The sequence below is a fragment of the Theropithecus gelada genome, chromosome 10 (genome assembly GCF_003255815.1).
Source record: "Theropithecus gelada isolate Dixy chromosome 10, Tgel_1.0, whole genome shotgun sequence".
NCBI classification, from domain to species: Eukaryota; Metazoa; Chordata; class Mammalia; order Primates; family Cercopithecidae; genus Theropithecus; species Theropithecus gelada.
Genome location: NC_037678.1, coordinates 80,123,639 through 80,144,610, shown reverse-complemented (window position 1 = coordinate 80,144,610; position 20,972 = coordinate 80,123,639). Strand labels below are relative to the sequence as shown.

General features: G+C 40.0%; 1 protein-coding gene across 2 annotated transcripts in view; it reads right to left on the bottom strand.

Annotated features, from left to right (window-relative positions):
- PLCB1 (phospholipase C beta 1) overlaps window positions 1–20,972 on the bottom strand; it is a 753,090-nt gene that overhangs the window by 91,238 nt on the left and 640,880 nt on the right. For both annotated transcript variants that reach the window (XM_025399458.1, XM_025399457.1), the window contains exons 27-31: window positions 19,207–19,387; window positions 5,413–5,489; window positions 5,216–5,305; window positions 4,378–4,435; window positions 3,685–3,771 (exon numbers count right to left, since the gene is read on the bottom strand). In XM_025399458.1, coding sequence (XP_025255243.1) covers window positions 3,685–3,771; window positions 4,378–4,435; window positions 5,216–5,305; window positions 5,413–5,489; window positions 19,207–19,387 — 493 coding nt within the window. The remainder of the gene's footprint in view (window positions 1–3,684; window positions 3,772–4,377; window positions 4,436–5,215; window positions 5,306–5,412; window positions 5,490–19,206; window positions 19,388–20,972) is intronic.

The window sequence follows — 20,972 nt, the reverse complement described above, 5'->3', positions numbered from 1 at the left end:
ATTCTCGTATGACTGCTGTTGCAGGATGGTAAAAATGTTGGGAACTCTAGATGACATGCACATTGTTCAGTAAACCGCTAGCAAAGTCACACTTTGAATGAGGTTTCACATGTAGTTTGCTCTAAATTGAGCCAGAATAACTACTTCTTTGCTACTGAAAAACTGTTAACTTTGAGCCATTGGCTTTTCAAATTTCTTTCGCTGAGAGATTTACAAAATATCTGTTTGTTACTTTCAAAAGAGTTGTTTGTTTACCAACGGCTTAGAAAATTACACCAATATGATTGGGGTTGATCAAGGTTCAGAATACCTCAAAATAGTAATATCCCAGAGTAAACAGCAATGTAAACAAGAGCTTCCTCCCTGTTAAGAACAAGATTGGGAACACGAAACACATTATTACATTAGTTAGAATAAGTGGATGAAGAGAAAGTAAATTATTATATACAACAACATGGTGAAAGAAATGGAAGAACAGGAAGAAATACGATGTCATGTAGCCTATACAGACTTTTGGTGCCAGCAAAAACTTAGCTATGATCAGTTTCTAGTTAAAAAGCTTCATCCCATCTGTAAATTTTCCTCTGTAACCTACGGCAAAGTTTGGCATGCTTTCTTCTTCATAAGAAAGTTACAATTGCCTTTAATATTATCTGCTGCAATGTTGGCTCACGTTCCTCATCCAAAACCCAGTAATGGAACCGTTCATAAAGTTCTAGAGGTCACGAAATCACTCTGTCTTCTTATCTGACTGAATGGAACTGACTCCGTGGACTTGTTTTAGAGATACTCTTGATCACTTTCATTTCCTTGGGTTGTTCCTTGCTTTGTTTCTGCTTTTGCTAATTTCCCTCATGTCTATGTGAAGATTCAAAGCCTGTTTCAGTACTAGACGTGGAGAGGGATTATTTCAGACAGTGTTACTGTAGTTTTGATCCATGCCCCACAGTTACAGAAGCATCAGTGACTGCTACCCTGACCTGGCCTCTCCTCACCACCCATTTATTAATATCTACTTTGCTGTCCTGTGCTTTGGTCTTTCTTCACGTGCCTCACACTTGATTTTGTTGTTTTACTCTACGTCTATTACTGCTCCTCTTACCAGTGTCATCTCCCTTTTTAACCACCATGCCCCACAATGTTAACAGTCATGACTTATTATTTTATCAATAAAATCACAGCTCTAAGGCACAACGTTTTCAAGCCATGCAGAAAAACCCTCAAGAAATGCTTTAGTTTGACATGGAACCAACAATCTTCAAGGGCAACCTTCAAATCCAGACACAAAAAGATGGTCATAGAGCAACCTCATGGAAGAAAAGCACAGAGGAATTCATCATGGTACCTATTTACAATAAAAAAATGCAGAACTACTAAAAATTCATAGAAACACTTCAGATCTCTTTCCAAGGGGCCAAAAAGAAAGAAATTAAAAATTGTTAGAAACGTGGCTGTAACATACCCTCTATGTCACATATCTACCCAATTGCTGTTTCCCCTCTATTTCTTTGATGATGTAATATCAATTTTGTTCAGGTACCTGATGACCATGGAATTGAGAAACTGAACTCTCTCTAGCCTTGTGAGTGAATCTTAATTACTCTAAGCCAATCATGAAAGTGATACCCTATTGCCCATGATTGGTTTAAGAATGGGAATATGAGGCCATTGTAGCCAATGAGGAAACACCAGCTAGGGAGGATATAGGAAGGCTTTTCTCAGTCCTAGAAAGGGTTACAAAATGAAGACATTTGCCATTTGCCGCACGGCCTTTGAGTGGTTTTATGTAAGGTTATGATGTGTGGAGCTAGGGCAGCTGTCTCATGACTGAGTTCACGGCCTGCAGCTAGAAGGCAACAACAGTAGAAATCCTAAAAATACCTGGAGATGAAATTGTTAAGCCACTAAATTAATCATTGTTACAACTGTGGTACCTCTGAATTTCCAGTAATGTGGCTTACTAAATACTATAGCTGTTGAAGCCAGTTTTAATTGGGCTTATTGTAAAATTGCAGCTGAATGCACCCTGACTGCTGATAAAATGGCCAAAAGTTATTAGTTCTTTTCATGACCAGTTATATCCAGGGAAGAAGTTGAAGGGTGCTTCCACATTTATTGAGGTTGATTTTAATCATGATGACCTACAGCAGTAACATGAAAATCTTTATACGGGTTATTGATACTGAGAGTTATATAATTTAAACACATTAATGATTTTACATTCACATTTTATCTGTAAGTAAAATAGTTAACATTGTTGAACCGAAACACACACACACACACAAAAAAAAAAAGCAAAGTGAAACTCTGAAAAGAATCATATTCCCTAAGATAAATTTTTTTGAAATACAAAAACTAGCTGAGCCATCAAACATAAGCAAATTCTATTATGTCAATGTACAAAGTAATGACAAATTTAAATCCAGACAGCATAGATTAGAAATGTATGTATCTGAATATATCACCTGGGACTGATTATTGTAAAAGTGTTTCTTAAATTTCAGTCAAACTGGATCTTTTGCTCTAAATAATTTGAGCATTTTAAAAAGATCAATCCTGATTGGAAAGCATAGCAATTTCTGAAATTATGTTAAAATTTATTCCACTTTATTAGTGCATAATCAACCTGAGAGGGTGGCTGAGAAGATCTACATTATATGTTTATAGGAGAAACATAAGAATTAGCACCATATCTAAGTAATTATTAATTCTTGCTTGAGAATCTATATTGTCAACCCTAAAAACTTAGAAATTAAAAATATTAAATAAATGTCTTATATAATAAATATGAAAGCATAAGAGCACAAAGAACCATGAAAATGTATTCAGAATGATCCACAAGAAATCTATAAGAAGTAAATTTGTGAATGAAACGTACAATTAAATAAAATCCTAACGTTTTTTAACTTTGAGGACTCAAGAAATACTTGTGTGGAATGGCAATACTTTTTAGAGTAGATATTTTAAATTGAAAATAGAAGGGCAGGAAAATTGAAAAACACAATTTCCATAAACAGAAAACTATTCGGTGACGAATCAAAATGGAAGGAATGTTCTAAAACTGAGATTCCATTTGCTAACCTCAAAGTATTTGATCTACAGATATTCAATTCATTCAAAGTTAATATTCATAAGACAATTAATTGTAACCAAACAATGAACATAAGATAATTTTAAAGTAGAGCCCCAATCAACTGTTACTATGGGAAACAAAAGATTTGCTTTTCTCTGATTTATGAGACTATTTTGCTGTAGAAAAACCGAAGTGATTTTGGTGCAGGGCGTCCTCTGCTGGACAGAGGGTGGCATTACAACATTACATCAGCTATTTAGAACTCAAGTTTACTTAGTAGTAACCAAACTGAAGGTTTGGATAGTTTCTGATTCTCCAGGAGAAAGGGACTATAAAAATACCTTTATCTGAGCCATACCCCTGATTAGTTAAAGCCAAATCTCTGGGGCTGGGTTCTGTACATTTGTAGTTTTTAAAAGCTCACCAGCTGATGATAAATGCTTACCGAATATTGCTATATTTTTACCTTCATTGAGAAAGATACATGAGTTTCATATGCAAGAACTGATCTGAGACTGTGTACAAGGTACTTACGTAAACCAGGAAGGTTTTATTCTTACTAAATGGAAATCAAATAAAATAATTGTGCATTTTAATTCAGTTCCGTTTACCTTGGGCTTTTCATCCAGGATCTGCTGACGTATTTCCTTGTGTTTCTCTACGAGTTTTTCTTGCCGTTTACTTTGCGCCTCTTCTAGCTATAAGAAAAGTTACAAGAAACATTATTTTCATCTAAACGTTTAAAAGTGTCCATTTTCAGAAAATACTGAAAGCTTTTCAGATCTATGGCTTGCATTTGATTATTTGATCTCCTGATCAAGAACTACACTTACAAGTATAGTAGACTATAGTAAGTGTTGAAGCTGGGTGATAGGAACATAGGGTGGGAGGTGGTGATCAATGGACTGTACTGTTCTTACCTTTTTATAAATATGTAAACATTTCTATGACATTAATTGAAAAAAAAAAAAAAAAGGACAGCCCTTCAAGATTGCCATCATCTCTATCCTTGATGACAATTACAGGTTCTTTTGGGAAAACTCTCATTTACAGTATGTTTCTGGGCTCTTGACTTTGGAAATGACTCGACTGTCTATTTTTAGATGAATCCTTTTACATGGCTGTTTGCAATTCAACTTGCAGAAATGTTGATTAAGGAGTGCCCACCCTGTGAAACAGCTCTGCTAGGTGCTAGTGATAAAAAGATATGACAAGGCATGACATTTCCTTCCAGAAGCTCACAGTGAGCTCACCAAATGTTCACACATGGTTTGCAAAGGAGAGAGTGTGATGAGCCCACATACCCTCTTGATGTACTGCACCACTTCCTGGATATATGACCGGATCATCTCTGTCTTCTCCCTTAAAGCAAATGATGAATACATCATTATACCAACTCATCCAAAATTGACAAACAGGAATCTCAGACTTCTAAATGACAGGTTACAGAACTCTCAACATTATTTTCTTTTTTCTGATTTATTTATTTGAGACAAGGTTTTGCTCTGTTGTCCAGGGTAGAGTGCAGTGGCACCATCATGGCTCACTGAAGCCTTGACCTACAGGGCTGAAACCATCCTCCGGCCTCAGCCTTCTGAGTAGCTGGGAATACAGGTGTGCACCACCACACACAGCTAATTTTAAAATTTTTTTGTAGAGACAGTCTCTCCATGTTGCCCAGGCCCCTCTTGAACTCCTGGCCTCAAGCAATCCTCCCACCTAGGCCTTTCAAAGTGCTGAGATGACAAATGTGAGCCACAGCAACATTCTTATTACTGCTACAAGAAAGGTATAATTTGGAGCCTCCGGACAAAAGTCAGGTTCCTCCCAAGGCACAGGCTCTGTTTTCACTAAATGCCAGGAAGGTTATGGGTAGGAAGTGAGGATTTAGCCTTTCCCTGAGGGAAGCTCTTTGCTTACTCTTTATCTAAAAGGTCCTGGGTGTGCCTCACTCCTTTGTGGAACTACTCTTTGTTTGAGCCTTCCCTGTTAAAAACCTTACCAAAAGAACCTTTTGTAAGGCTGACTAGAGGAGAAATTTCATGGAGGAGTCTTTGACTGGTTAAGAACCTGTGACTCCGATGTACAGAACAAAATAATTCCCAGGTGAACTGTTGGGGAGAGGGGACACTTTTGACTTACTCTTCCATCTGACTTTTGTCTTTAGATTTAGCTTCTGTTATCTTCTCCTGCCTCTTTTTATCCATTTTCTTCTTTAATTCTTTCTTTTCTCTGAAGTCACAATGGAAGTAAAAGGGAAAAAAGAGGTCAATCAGATGGGAATTTGTGTTGAATAAATGTAGATGCACATGTCAATTGTAATGGGAATGAAGGCTTACTTCTCACAGATTTCTTTGAGCTTCTTTAACTGATTGTTCTGACACTCTTCTGCGACATCCGTCAACTTTTGAATAAGCTGGAAAAAGAAAATGTCAGTTTGCTATTTCAAATGATCGCAAACACAGCTTCCTTCCCACCTCCCTCAAACAACAGAATCTATAGTTAGAAAATCTGTGATGGATGTTTCACAATAGTTAAAGTTGCCAGACATCTAACATTGGCAATGAGGACAATTTAGAACCATCATATTATCTAGGCTTATGGGTTTTAATATAAAATTCTTATTATCTATTTTTAATGAAACAGAATTCATTAGATTGTTGTGGCAGTTACATAGCCCAGCTCAGCGCGAAGACAACCTACAGTGTGGGACCTGGGTACAATCTCTACCCTATGACTTACTAAAAGTGAAATTTGGGGTAAGACCCTACATTTTCAGAACCTACATTTTCTCAGTTATAAATGGGATTATCCCTGCCTTTATGTTTTGGAGGTACTGTGAAGCTCAAAATAAAAATAAGTATGACACAAATGTAAGTTATAATCAACAGCGAGTTATAATTCTTGGCTCACAACTATCATTCATTGTTGAATTGCTTTGAGGATGACATGAGTTTTCCATCTTAGAAGCTGACATTTATGTTCTTGCGTGGGCAATTTCCAGTAGATATAAAGAACATCAGAAATTCTCTTTGTGCTGTCATTGAACTGTCACTACCTCACCGTGAACACAAGTATTTATTGTAGTACATCTATTATCAAATCAAGCCCCAAGAGGGCATCAATTGTGTTTTGGTATCCTTGTTACTCTGCACAATTCACAATTCCTAATATTCACTTGATGCCCAATAGGTGTTTGTCAATTACATAAAGGTAATTCTGCCTGCCAATCTTTTCCTTTTTTCCACATGAGGAATCTGGAGAATCTTCTGCAAGGTTTTCAGGTGGCTCTAGCAACTGGACTCAACCCTTCTTACTGGAGCACCAAATAGATAGTGTGGACATCTTCTGAAAGGCCCCACTGCTTTTCCCATAGATGGAGATTCTCTTTCCCAAAAACATATAAGGCAAGCCAAGTTGACTAGTCTTATATAAGTGGTAGCTGTAATAGTGACAAGACAAATCATAATACCACAAATTTTTGAGACAGCCAAGTATAAGGGTCCCTGGAAAAACTCCAATGGGCCTGCTCACTGGGAGGAATGCACTCTGGGGTGCAGCCACAGAAGTCCACTCCAATTGCAGCCTGGCCACTCCTCTTCCTGGGTGGAAGTTGGAATTCAATCTGCAAGGTGGGAAGCACACTAGCAGGGACTCTGGCCTTGTGGAGAGAACCTGTTTCCCTCTTTTCCTTTGAACACAATCAAACCCTGTCCTCCTTACTCTTCAAATTGTCTTCAAGCCTAACTTTTTGTGGCCATGTGACAAGGACCCTGTCTTTAGCTGAACTAAGGAGAGGGCCCTACAGCGCTTTCATTGATCATTTCTATATGTCAGGCACAGTTTTAAAAGATTCACATGTGGCTGGGCGCGGTGGCTCACACTTTAATCCCAGCACTTTGGGAGGCTGTGGCAGGTGGATCACTTGAGGTCAGGAGTTCAAGACCAGCCTGACCACCATGGTAAAACCCTGTCTTCACAAAAACTACAAAAAAATTAGCCGGGCATGGTGGCAGGTGCCTGTAATCCCAGCTACTTGGGAGGCTGAGGCAGGAGAATCACTTGAACCCGGGAGGTGGAGTTTGCAGTGAGCCGAGATTGTACCATTGCACTCCAGCAACTCTGGGCACGCTCTGGGCAACAAGAGCAAAACTCTGTCTCAAAAAAAAAAAAAAAAAAAAAAAAAAGATTCACATGTATTTACTTAAGCCTGAGAGTTGCCCTGTGTGGTTGGTGTTATTATTTTTGTTTTACATATGAACATGCTGACACACCTGGCTCAAATTCTGGGCTTAGGACCCCAAAGCTGGTAAGTGGCTGAGCTGGTTAAAAACCCAGACAAATAAGGTTCCATGGCTTACAAGAGAATTATAATACGGAATTCACATTCATTTAAAATTATCATGAAATTTGATGCATTCATCTGTGAAGTGGATTAAATCTGAACAAATATTAACTAGGACTTGGGCCAGCAGAAAGCCTATTTGATCCTTCAAAAGGGATTGCCTAATTGTGATTATCACAGTTAAAGAAATCATGAGGCATTACTTTGTAGTCATGCCATTTATCGAGCTGTAAAATTCTAGCATGCAAAGACTCTGGCCATTTCCTTGGGGTCTCCTGCAATGCCTCTATTTAGCTGAAGTGTCCTTTCACTAGCACCTTCCCTTCCCTAGAGGGCCTTTCTCCTCTTCCAATCACTTGAAGGAGTTACAGAGAGTTACCCAGGGATCACCTTCCTTGGCTGCAACATCAGAATCACTTGGGGGAACTTCTTAAAAATACAGATTCCAGGACCTATGGACTCCAAATGTCTAGGGATAGGGCCTGGGAATCAATATTCTCAAAATCTCCCGAGGTGATTTGGATGCTTTGTGCCAGACTTGAAGAGGGAGGTGTCTTGGTGGACCCTCCCTCATTCGACAAGCCACTGCTAAGTCTCCCAGCAACTCTTTTGAATTATATTTCTGTTTCCAGGTTCTCATCACTATCATTCACCTGACTGCAGAATATTTTCTTGATTATGCCAGCATCTGCTCACAGGTACTGTTTTCCTTCCACCTACTACCCTCATCGTTACCAGCATCAGCATCCGGTCAATGATGAGACTAAGCTTGAGAACTCACAGACCTTCTACCCACTCAGTTCTGACTTTATGTTGGTTTGGTGTCAGGCTCCACACCATTGTCAGTGCTACACTCCCTCCAGGCTCCCCAGAAGTTCCCTCTCTGTTGCGTCCTCTTGCCTCCCTCTTGGCTCCCATCACACCCCCTGCATTTGCCCTTTACCGCTTCCAGAACTGGTTCCCACCTCCTGTGGTCCCAGAACACACACTTATCTAAAATATTCAATTTAGCCACAATGCAATGAATATTTATTAAGTACCTACTAAATAGCAGGCACTGTTTTAGACACTCTGAGCTGATGACCTGGCTTTCTAGATCTTGCTACTCAAAGGGTGGTCCACTTACCAGTGGCAAGAGCATCACCAGGGAGCACATTAGAAATGTAAGTTCTCAGGCCCTACTCCAGATCAACTAAGTCAGAATCTACATGTTCGACAAAATTCCTAGGAGATTTGAGTGCACATTAGAGTTTGAGAAGCATTGTCTAGGTGGTTGTGGAAGATGGAGACTGTCGGGAAGAAACTATTTCAATTTCTCTCTGCCCCTTCCCTTTCTAAGCCAGCCTTAGGTGATTCTCCCCTTTGATTGCCCAGATAACTCTGCCCAGAAAACCCCTAATTGGCTTTTCCTATAGGGCGTCATTTACTGACATGCCTTTTATATGTAAATACCTTATTATTGTTCCCACAAAGGGATGTCACCATTTCAACCTTCCATTCTTAATACATGTTTAGAATCCCAGGCTCTATACAAAATAGGCACTGAAAAACATGGTTATGAATGAAATCTTTTAAGTTTCAAAACTACACTGGACCCAACCTCAGCGATAGTTATGAAAGCTCACATTCAAGCCACAGGCTGCCTTATTGGAAATACTTTTTAAATTATATATTGGTGTTTAACAAGTTAAATTTTGTTCCTTTAGGAAAAAGCATCTTAATGCAAAATTCAGGTGTGTTTTTTAAAATGAGGTTTTTGCATGCAATTAAATGAAAATGGTGCTTCCTTAGAATCCCAAAGAGTGTATGTTTTAAAAGGATATCTCTGTGTGTAATATGTAAAATACGGAAAGGTCCTACTGTGCTGAGTTTGCCTTCATCTCCCCCATAGTGCCTTACTACACAACCACACAGCCCCGCCTCTGCTCATCTCAGCCTTTTCTTTTTTTTTTTTTTTTTTTTTTTTTTTTGAGACAGAGTATCGCTCTGTTGCCCAGGTTGCCGTACAGTGGTGCAATCTTGGCTCACTGCAACCTCCACTTCCTGGGTTCAAGGGATTGTCGTGCCTTAGCCTTCTGAATAGCTCGGATTACAGGCGTGTGCCACCATATCCAGCTAATTTTTGTAATTTTAATAGAGATGGGGTTTCACCATATTGCCCAGGCTGGTCTCAACTCCTGACCTCACGTGATCTGCCCTTCTCAGTCTCCCAAAGTGCTGGGATTACAGGTGTGAGCCACCAAGCCCGACTTCAGCTATTTTTTAGAAGACCCTCACTCTTACTGAAATTCTGCCCATACAGCATTTACTAATTTTATTTAAATTGTTTCTACTGAAGCTCCAGGACACAGAATAATTAATATTATGATTTTGTTAATATTAAATAGTATGCCACTACTGTCCAGCTCACATTAAATTGGCAATGGGATTTTATATGTGCATCAATAATTTATCTCTCTTTTATGCTGCAAAAAGAGGATTTGGGGTACACCTGTAGTTTTCTCTACCCAATACTAACTACTTCTCCAGGAAGAACGTCCTCTGCTTTCTGAGAATGGCCTCTCCCACATGCTTCCCTTGGGAGCTGCTGTATTTTTTACCCCCCATCTCTTGGCCAAGGTAATTGGTCCAGGGGAGACATTAATCCAAGTTGGGTCAGTCATACTCTGACTTTTGGTTGCAGGCTTGGTCATCATAGGACCTAAACAAGGTTTTCCCCAAGATTTTTCCTACATGTCAATGGAGAAATAAAACTCTGAAGGGATCAGTGCCTGTATTTTCTATCAAGGGGAAGCCTATCTGCCACTTTGGAAAAGAATAACATTAATACACAGAGGAAAGTAGGGGCAGAGTTTGGATAGCCCCCTTTCTTATGTGATATACCCTGTGTACTTTTCTAGTACATACCCTTCTGGCCTAAGTGAGTCCAGCATGGAATTCTGTGGCTTGCAATCACAAGAATAAGGACAAAATAAAAACAAACAAAAACAGAAATAAAACAATTCTGCTTAATCTCTAAACAAGATAAACTTCTGTGTTTTGGGCTCAGAGTTCTTACGGCATAAGATGCGAAAATAGTACCCAAAAGAGTGATTTTTCACATAATAATTGAAGTGCTTTTTGACTAACCTAAAAGCAAGGTATACCAACTTTTGGTGTATTTATCAGCAGGCTGGCTCTGCTCAAGGAGCCATTCAATCATTTATTAGTCACAAAACTCTGAAAGTAAACTGACTATTAAAGGTAGAGAAGAAGCGAAAATTCGCTTGGACTTTCTAGGAAATAAATTAAGAGGGTATGTGGTAAACTGAATGGTAGTAAACAACATTTAATTTTCACTTTGGGTATGATTTTTTTTTTTTTTCTGTCCCAAAGGAACAGACACATCTCAATTACTTTGCTGGTTTGTTTGCCATTCATGATAACTCTCCCAGCTCAATGTTCCAAGCCTTTTAAGGAGTTAAAAGAAAGGCCCTGGGGAATAAAACTTCACGCTTGTTCTCAACTCTGCTAAATTTCACTTGCTTTAGTCATTGGAGGGCAAGAAAATGGTTTCCATGGAGGAGAATAATTCCTTGACTCTAACTCAAAAGGGATAAAAAATATGTGGACAGAAATTGGTATGTTTGGAGTCTCTTCTAGGAAGCATACTCTTGGAACACAGGCAAAAAGCCAAGTCTAGAATATTCATACTTCGGGCTCAACACATCTTCCTTTCCCTTTCGCTAATGTCTAAAGAAGATGCCTCTTTCTTTTCTGTTAGTCAAAGCATTTACTCTGGATTTTCACTATACGTTGTTTTTCTTCTTCTATTTTTTTCTTAATTTACAAAACATCTGAACTAAGTAATGATCTACACAGCAAGCACATCACTGACAATTTGAAAACAAGGTAGAGGCAGGAGGATCACTCGAAGCCAGGAGTTTGAGACCAACCTGGGCAACATTGTGAGACCTGTCTCTTTAAAAATACAGAAAATTAACTGGGCATGATGGTGCATGCCTGTAGTCCCAGCTACTTGTGAGGCTGAGGTAGGAGGACCACTAAAGCCCAGGAGATGGAGGCTGCAGTGCACTGTGTTTGTACCACTGCCCTCCAGCCTGGGCAGCAAAGCTAGACTTTGTGTCTAAAAAAACAAAAACAAAAGCAAAAACAAGGAAGATGCTTATATGGGAGTGTGACCTGACCATTCATTCAAAGAGTATTTACCTACTATGTGCCAGTACTATGCTAGTATTGATGGTCCAACCTTTCTCTGTGAGTAGACAGAGAGGGCCTTGTCCACCCAGAGCTATAATCTCTACTAGCTCCCTTCTCTTTTCAGAAGGAGAAAGTCTTGGACAAAAAGGGCAAGTACCTTGATCATTCTATGAGATATTCTTTCACATCTATAAAATTATTATTTGTAAAATTTCCACAGCTAAATAGAACTTATATTAAACTAGCTGCTTATTTGAGTTTCAATGTTATAATAATCTTTGAAATGTTTTTTCCTTGCTGAGCAAAGAAAAATGAATGTGAAAGTCTGACCAAGGCTTCTATTCAATGTGGAGTTGCCACCTGATATGGTTTGGTTCTGTGTCCCCACCCAAATCTCATCTTGTAGCTCCCATAATTCCTATGTGTTGTGGAAGGGACCCAGTGGGAGATGATTGAATTATGGGGGTGGGTCTTTCCTGTGCTGTTCTTGTGATAGCGAATAGGTCTCACAAGATCTGATAGTATTATAATGGGGAGTTTCCCTGCACAAGCTCTCTTTGCCTGCCGCCATCCATGTAAGATGTGACTTGCTCCTCCTTGCTTTCCTCCATGATTGTGAGGCCTCCCCAGCCATGTGAAACTATGAGTTCAATTAAACCTCATAGTTTGGGTATAAATTGCCCAGTCTTGGGTATGTCTTTATAAGCAGTGTGAAACGGACTAATATACCACCTTGAGTAGGGAACTAGATAAATAAATTAAGCTACATTCATACAATAAAGTAATACAAAGCCATGAAAAAGCTTTAAAAAGCATGACATGAAAAATCACCATGACATAATGCTAAGTAAAAGAAGCAAATTGAAAACTATATGGATTTGGATCGTGTGTGTGTGTGTGTGTGTGTGTGCGTGTGTGTTTGTGTGTATCCCATTAGGGTACTAATCAGGAAAATTGACAAAAATGTTGACAGTTATTTTATTTCACATTTCACTACTAAAATCTTTTGCTTACTTGTCATTTCTTATTTAGTAGGAAATGCAACATTTCTTGGGAAAGCTAAATTATTTTTCAAAAAAAAAAAAAAAATGACCCTATGTAAAGTCTGAATATTGGAGGAAGACAGATAGCACTACCACAACTGTCCTAGGGATACTTCCTGACACTGCAAATACTCCTGGCACATATACTTCATCTAGGCAACCACAGAAAGGAGAACATTCAAGTGTGGCTCCCAGATAGCTGGGAGAGCACATGGTGCTGGTAGAAATCATTCAAAGAGAGACAACGAGTTCCCTCAAGCTGTGGCAGGATATAAAAAACTGTAATACACATTTATATTTGAAGTGTATATAGATTTCCTAGTCAATTCAAGTATTGTACAGAAAAAGGCTTTCATTAAAAACAATATTTCAGGTGCATTATCTTGTTGTTCCTCCTTACAGTTTCATGAGGTAAGAGATATTTTTATCTCCATTGAACAGGTGAGAAAATTGACATTCAGGTGGTCATGCAGTGACTTGGTGGAGGAGCAGTGGCCTGAAATGAGGACATATGACCCTAGACCCCTCACTCAACACCATTCGCATCCTGATGGGCCTGTCCATTCATAGCTGATCAATATCTGCCCAGAGCTTGCTGTCTGAAACACAACTTTTTAACCTTCTGGGGCTGAACTCAGTTTGATGGTACTAATGTTGGTTTGGGGTCCTGGAATGACTGCTGGTGGGACAGACATGAGGATGTGTAAGAAGAACATGAGCCGTTAAGGTTGATGTAAAGAAAGAGGTGAATGGATGTGATTAGAACATATGGGAGATATGGGAAAGGGGAGAAAAGACAGGAGGCAAAGCAAAGCAAAGTAAGGCTCTGCAGAGGATAATGCATATGGTGACTGTGAAAGAAATGAGGAAATCTCTTTGTGAAGCCACTAAAAAGGAGGAAGAAGAAAGAAGACAAAATGGTGGGTCAAGCACATCTGTGGCTGAGAAGCAAAAACTCCTTAACTTTACCACAAAATCCCTGCTCACTGGGCTGTGGATGTTTAGTAGAATGTGATACTAGAGCTGAATACCCAGAGTGATTGGAGACCCTCCGGTGAATCCCTAAGAATTTCCACCCCTCACCAAAGTCACTTTTAAAATTAAAACCTAATCCTAATGGTATAGACAAAACACAAGTTTAACCAGTGACAGTTGATGAAAAACAGATAAATGAATTAGAACAGATTTCCCAACCCTGTAGTTCTTCTCTGGAGCAAGAGTCCTTACCTGGGGTTTACAGACGCCCAAGCTGTTCATTGAGAGATATCATGGAGCACAAGCACTTGAATGGGGTGGAGGAAATTCCATCTTTATTTTCACTCACTTCCAACTAAAGCAAAAAGTACCTTCTACTGTGGATGTAGGGTGGGAACCACACGGGTGATTTCCACAGGAACTATGACTTTGTCACCAACGGATAATACAATCAACTTGATGACCAAGCTCTGAAGAGCTCACCGTATTTCCCATTTCAAATAAAAGAAATCGTAGGCTTATTCTAAAATGCATTTGGAGCAAAGATACACACTCCAAAACTGTGCTTCTTCAACTTGACCATATAACAAGTCCCTGGGAATCCTATTACAATGCAAATCATGACTTAGCAGGTCTGAAGTGGGGCCTGAGACTCTGCATGTCTAACACACTCCTAGGTGACTCACGGCCCACACTTCACACTTTGAGTAGCCAAACTATAGAGTTATTTCAATGGAGAGCTCTAGGGACACAGATCTTTTTTTTTTTTTCTTTTTTTTTGACAGAAGTAGAGTCTACAGAGCTAGTGTGCATTTTACATCTCCTATGATGATATGAATAATTACATCAAAAATATCCTCTAGGTGCTTATCAATTGATAGAGTTAGGCAAATAGTTACCACATCTGTGCTTTCATATCCATTTCTTTCCTGCTTTTATTATTTCATTTCTTAGAAGTGTTTCTTGTACACATCCCCTGAGTGTGTGTGGCGACTGTGTTTTATTCCTTTTCATCTCCAGTGTCTATCAGAATGCTGTGCAAATACTAAGTTTTCAATAAACATTTGACAGGGAGTTTATAGATGCCATGCTTTCTTTCTTAATTCTTGAACTGTGGATGTGGCATTCGAAATGCATAATCCTTAACCAAAGCACGTTGGTATTTAATCCCCAAAGCAATTTTGGGAGATGAAATACTGTCAGCTTAATTTTCCTCATCACCCAAATACTCCTTTTAACCTGGGGCTTACTTCTTTTTTAATTACACTCCGGTTTGTCTAATTTAGCCTGGGAGGCCTGTTCATTATTTAGAACCACCGGCAAAGATAGAACTAACACTTCTGGGTGCCTTTCAGTCAAAAGATTTCCTGACAGAACAATCTCTGGTTATTACAAATGGAGCCAGTAGGAAGCTTTGGCACACACGTCGCAGCTAAAGGTAGGTAGTAAAAATTGTAAATGCTCCCAAATGGCCATAAAATAAACACTGTGTGGTACTAATTCCAAGATATTCAGGCTTTAATCTTCCTAACAAGGCAGGTATAGGTGTGTGTAGCAGGCACTGGGACTTTACCTGAAACCCAAATCCACAATCACAGTGGTGCAAGGGTGAGCACTTTGAGTGGGTGGCTTACATTTGGCCTGAAAGAGCCAGGTTGGCTTGGGCATGTATTTATGTCTCTCTGAACAGTCTTCAAAACTTTTACAATGTGTACTCACATTCCTTCTTAGGGAGAAGGGAGTGGAAGGGCATATGGTGGAGTTGCCACCTCTAGTAGGATTTCTACCACCTCCCTAGCTCCTCAAGTGCAATTTTCCCACCTACAAGCTCAGCTGGTTTTCCCCAATTCCCAACCAACCTTCTCTTCCAGTAGAAAAGCTCCTGAGCTGCTTTCCACACCCTCATCAGTGGGATTCCATATGGTGCCTCATGCTCAGGCATTGTTCCTGGGATGTTTAGGTTTTGCATGACTTTCCTGTGACTTTAGCACCCTATTTCTGCAGCTCAAACCTCCCCAAGAGGGTTTCTTGGGATGCTTTGGCTTCTGTTTTTATCTGTACTCTGAATTCCTCTTTCAGGAATCTCCCGTGGGTAACAGGCTTCCCTCTCACTCTGCCACCTCTCTTCTGAATTGTTATGTGTCTTTCCTTGGGGAATGGTCTTGCCCAGGGGTTGGGGCCCTGGGGAAACTCCAGATGATTATAGTTGGTGATATGGTTTGGCTGTGTCCCCACCGAAATCTCATCTTGAATTCCCACGTGTTGTGGGCAGGACCTGTGGGAGGTAATTGAATCATGGGGGCAAGTCTTTCCCATGCTGTTCTCATGATGGTGAGTCTCATGAGATCTGATGGTTTTAAAAAGAAATTTCCCTGCATAAGCTCTCTTTATTTGCCTGCTCCCATCCATGTAAGACGTGACTTGTCTTCTGCCATGATTGTGAGGCTTCCCCCGCCATGTTGAAGTCTAAGTCCAATTAAACCTCCTTCTTTTGTAAATTGCCCAGTCTCAGGTATGTATTTATCAGAAGCATGAAAATGGACTAATATTGGGGTGTCCGGACTTCTTTATTTTTTTATTTATTATTATTATTTTTTTGAGATGGAGTCTTGCTATGTCACCCAGGCTGGAGTGTAATGGCATGATCTCGGTTCACTGCAACCTCTGCCTCCTGGGTTCAAGCGATTCTCGTACCTCAGCCTTCGGAGTAGCTGGGATTACAGGCACCCACCACTATACCCGGCTAATTTTTGTATTTTTGTAGAGACAGGGTTTCACTGTTTCCCAGGCTGGTCTTGAACTCTTGAACTCAGGTGATCCACCTGCCTCGGCATCCCAAAGTGCTGGGATTACAGCTGTGAGCCATCGCGCCCAGCTGGGATGTCCAGACTTCCAAGCAACATTCCCCCTGTTAGTAAACTTGAGTCATCTGCTGGAGACCCCAGGACTCCTTAACCCCTTGGACTGCTGTTGGCCTGAACTTTGGGATGGCTCTTTCCTAGGAGACCACTTTCCATAATGTACTGGGACGCACAGCCCCAGGGTGGTTCTTGTGGAAGTTTCTTCAGATCACATCAGTTCTCTGCTTAAAAGCTTCCAACAGCTCCCACCTCACTCCTAGTGAAAACACAGAGGCCTAAAGACCCACAAAGATCTGTCTCCCACCCCAAAAGTCCCATCTCTCTGACCTGATGCCCTATAATCCTCTTCAGGCAGAGCCACCCTGCTGTTCCTCCAACACTCAGGCCCATTTCCAGCCCAGAGTTTTTGCACGTCAATCTTTCTGCCTGGAGGAATCCTCCTCCCTGTGTTGGCTGTTGTCAGTTCTTCACCTCTTAAGTCAGATGTTGCCTTCTGCGTAAACCTTTCCATGCCTACCCTATTTAAAATTGCCAAGCACACTCATCATCCTTCCCCAAACCGTCCCTCCCTATTCCCCCATTTCTGATATTGCTTTTCTCCTAAGCCCTTATTACTACCTAACATACTACATATTTTACCAACTTATTTTGTTTATGGTCTGACTCTTCCTTCTACAATATAAGCTCCATAAAGCTTAGGATTGTTATTTTTATTTACTACTGTTTAAAAATACTTAACAAGCAGGTGTTTAATAAGCATTTGTTCAAGGAATGAATGAATGGATGAATGCCTAATTTATTAGGATTTCTTTTTAAGGTGATGAAAATGCTCTAAAATTGATTCTGGTGGTGGTTGTAAGTATCTATGAATATACAACAGCCATTAAACTTTAAAACGAGTGAATTGTGTGATATGGGAAATAAAGCTGATTAAACAGAGACAGGCATGGCATTCCAGGTATCATAACAAAGAAGTTTGCTGTGTGTTCTCTGTGTGAGCAGGATACCAGAGAAACTCCTTCATTTTGATGATATTGGCTTGAAACCTGAATTAGCAGAGGCATCTACACAATGGTTATAAACCAGGGGCTCTAGAACTTGAAGACCAAGGTTCAAATCCCAATGGCACCACCTTCTAGTTGTGGAACCTTGGAAACGTCACTAAAGTTTGCTACATACATTTTTTATCTGCAAAATGGAACTGACAATAGTACCAAACTCTAATGGTTATTGTGAGAATTAAATAGGACGTTTCCTGTAAATGACTCAGCACAGAAGACAGCCCCATGGTGAGTGTTTAATACACAGCCAGCCACTATTTTAATTTTTATTATGTTCTGGAGTACTGGGGATGAGCTGCTGGAGAAAGTCAGATGGCAGTGGTTGTAGCCAGGTCTCAAAGCCATTATTGCCTGTTAAAATTTAATTTGACTTTCTCAGGTCTGTCAAGGCAATCCCTCCTTATGCCCGATCCAACCCCTGCCCAGACATTCTTTCACTGCTTTGATCTTACTTCAGTAGTTCACAAATAAGGCAACCCCTCGAAATCATGTGGGGCTTGTTAAAAAGCAAATCCTGAGTCTCACATGTAGGTATTAGGCAGTAGTTCTTGAAGTCTGGTCCTGGGACCAGAAATATGAAAACACCAGCCCTAAAAGAGATCGGTTGAAAATTTAAGGTAGGCCCTAAAAATCTCTTTTAACAAGCTCTCCAGGTGATTCTGATGCATGCTCAAGTTGAGAATAACTGGCCTAGTTAGAATTTGATTTTCAATAAGCAATTCATGCAATTTTGATCTACTCATTGCATACAGTCACTGGGGAACCAGTACTAGAACAACAGAATTACACGGAATCACCTATCATACAGTGATGGTTAAATCATCTATAGGCTTCCAAACTTACAAGCTGAAGCAACTCAGAATTCTCTTATATGCACAGACCCTCAGCAAAGAAATGGACAGTTTACACATCTATCTCTTAAAACCCATTTCTTCTGGATACACTACCTTAATTTCTATCAAGCTTACTTATTTCTTTGGTTTTCGCATACGTTTGTTTTCAAGAATATTTTATTTAATCTATCTGTCACCAAATATTTATTGTGTCCCTACAAGGACACAAGGAATCAACAAAAATGGAGAGAATGTCTCAATTCATGAGGAAACATTTTGGAAGATAAAACTGATTATTAATGGTGAGGATGGCATTTCCTTTCACAGGGAGCCTTAGGAATTGGGTAGCTAACATTCTGTGTTGGCCATTTAGGTACTGCCTTTTCTAAATATAGGAGAGTGGACTGTATAATTTTTAAAAAATGCTTGCAAAGCCCAGTGCTACCAAAAAAAGGGGGGGAAATTTGTTTGCAACACGTTCTTAATTTCTTAAACAAAGGTAAGTGTTTTCTATTTCCTTGTGAGATTTCAAAGATTCCTAAAAGCAATTACAAAGTCAACGTAAGTTAGTGAAAATAAAAATGATAAAATATAGCCTTATTGGCAGAAGACAGAGAAGCTTGGTAAAGATGCTAAGACAGTGGGCCTTATAAAAAATAGTCATGTGATGGACACCGTGTCAACTAAACAATCTCTCAAGTTGGTGCCAGTCACACCCTCCCTTGTTTCCTTTTAGTTATCCAAAAGCATCCAAAGTTTTCTATAAGAAAGAGAGTTCCAGTTGCACAAACATAAATCATGTTTCCCAGGCTTACCAGTTTAATATGTTCTCGCTTCTGGTATTTTTCACTATAATACTGTTCTTGCCGAAGATTAAGCAGCTGCTGCTGTTGTTTGTCCTTCAAGTCTATCAATTTTTGGGTCATTTCAGCATCCAGGGCAGCGAGGTCTTGCTCAATCGTTGATGAACCATGATCAGGGCTGCTGGGTTCCGATCTGCAAAGACACAGAGCTTGACTCACAAAACAGGAAGCCCATAACAAGATGGAGGGAAGGTTATTCACCAGAGTTCCTCCTAGAGAAAGTTCTGTTTGGAAATATGTATTTTCATAAGCCAGTTGGGGTAGAGGGTGAGACCCCAAGGACAAGCTTAGCAACAGTGTCTCCAATCCCAGAGACTGAATGGAATTCACGGTGCTATACAAAGAGGCAGGGGCAGAAAGAAAAGCAGAGGCTGGGGGCCCTGGGCATGGCAGCGGTGAGAATAATAATCTCCCTTTGGGAAAAACAGTGTCTAATAAAAAATTTTCAGGTTTTAATCTTTTTTATTATTTTAAAATGTGACAAGCATAATGGCATTCCCAGTTACCTTTCCCATATGAAAACTTCAGTGGACACTGCACTGAGTAGACTTTGTTAGAGAAGCTAAAGATGTGCCCTGTTTAGCATCAGGGGTGATGATTATAAACGGAGAGCACGTGTAGATGCCTCGTGTGGATAACCCCCCTGGCTGCCATCTGAGTTCTCTTTCTTAACAAATTTATTGTTGTTGTTGTTGAGACAGAGTCTTGCTCTGCTGCCCAAGCTGGAGTGCAGTGGCATGATCTCGGCTCACTGCAACCTCCACCTCCCACGTTTGAGTGATTCTCCTGCCTCAGCCTCCTGAGTAGCTGGAACTATAGGTATGTGCCACCCTACCTGGCTAATTTTATATTTTTAGTAGAGATGAGGTTTCACCATGTTGGCTAGCATGGTCCCAAACCCTTGACCTCAAGTGATCTGCCAGTGTCAGCCTCCCAGAGTGCTGGGATTACAGACGTGAGCCACCGTGCCTGGCCTCTTAACAAGATTTTTAATAGCAAAGACACACTATGAAAATAAGGCTCTTTGGAGGCTTCACCAATTTCACTGATATGTTTACCCAAATGGCAGTTTCCACACAAACTTACAAGGGGAAAGAGATGGGTTAGTTCATTCTAAAATATTTCGAATGCTTCCTCTGAGCAGCATGACTTTCTCTGCATTGTTCTTAGAGAATCATACAGATATTAAGAAGGTTAGGATGAAGGTCAAAATAAATAAGTAATTATCATTAACTTATGGTGTGATTCCTTCCACTTTTGTACTCTGTAGTATTACCTGTAGGAAACAATGGAAGGAAAGACAGAGTATTGGGAACAGGGTCCAAAGAGTAGGTATGCTCTTTTCATTTATATGGAACCCCTTCCAGAAAGACTAAACCACCACCTAAGACATCCAACACATCAGACTCTGCCTCCATATTTTTCACTTGTGGTCCGATGAGCCAGGTAAAGTTTCTTAGAATCAGCTGTTACTAATTCTGGTTGCTTTTTCTTTGAATTGGGCAAGTATCAGTGGCATCACACGGAGAAGGGAGTTGGCTGAAGCTGGTGTTAGAATCAGATTTTGTCAAATAAGGAATGCAGAATTCTCTCAAGTTTCTTTTTGCATTTTTATGTGCAATGCCAAATGAGGACAGACACTCTATATGGCTCCTCACTGCAGTGTTGAGGGGACCTTTCCTCTTGGCATGACACAGGTAACATTGAATTATCTTTTT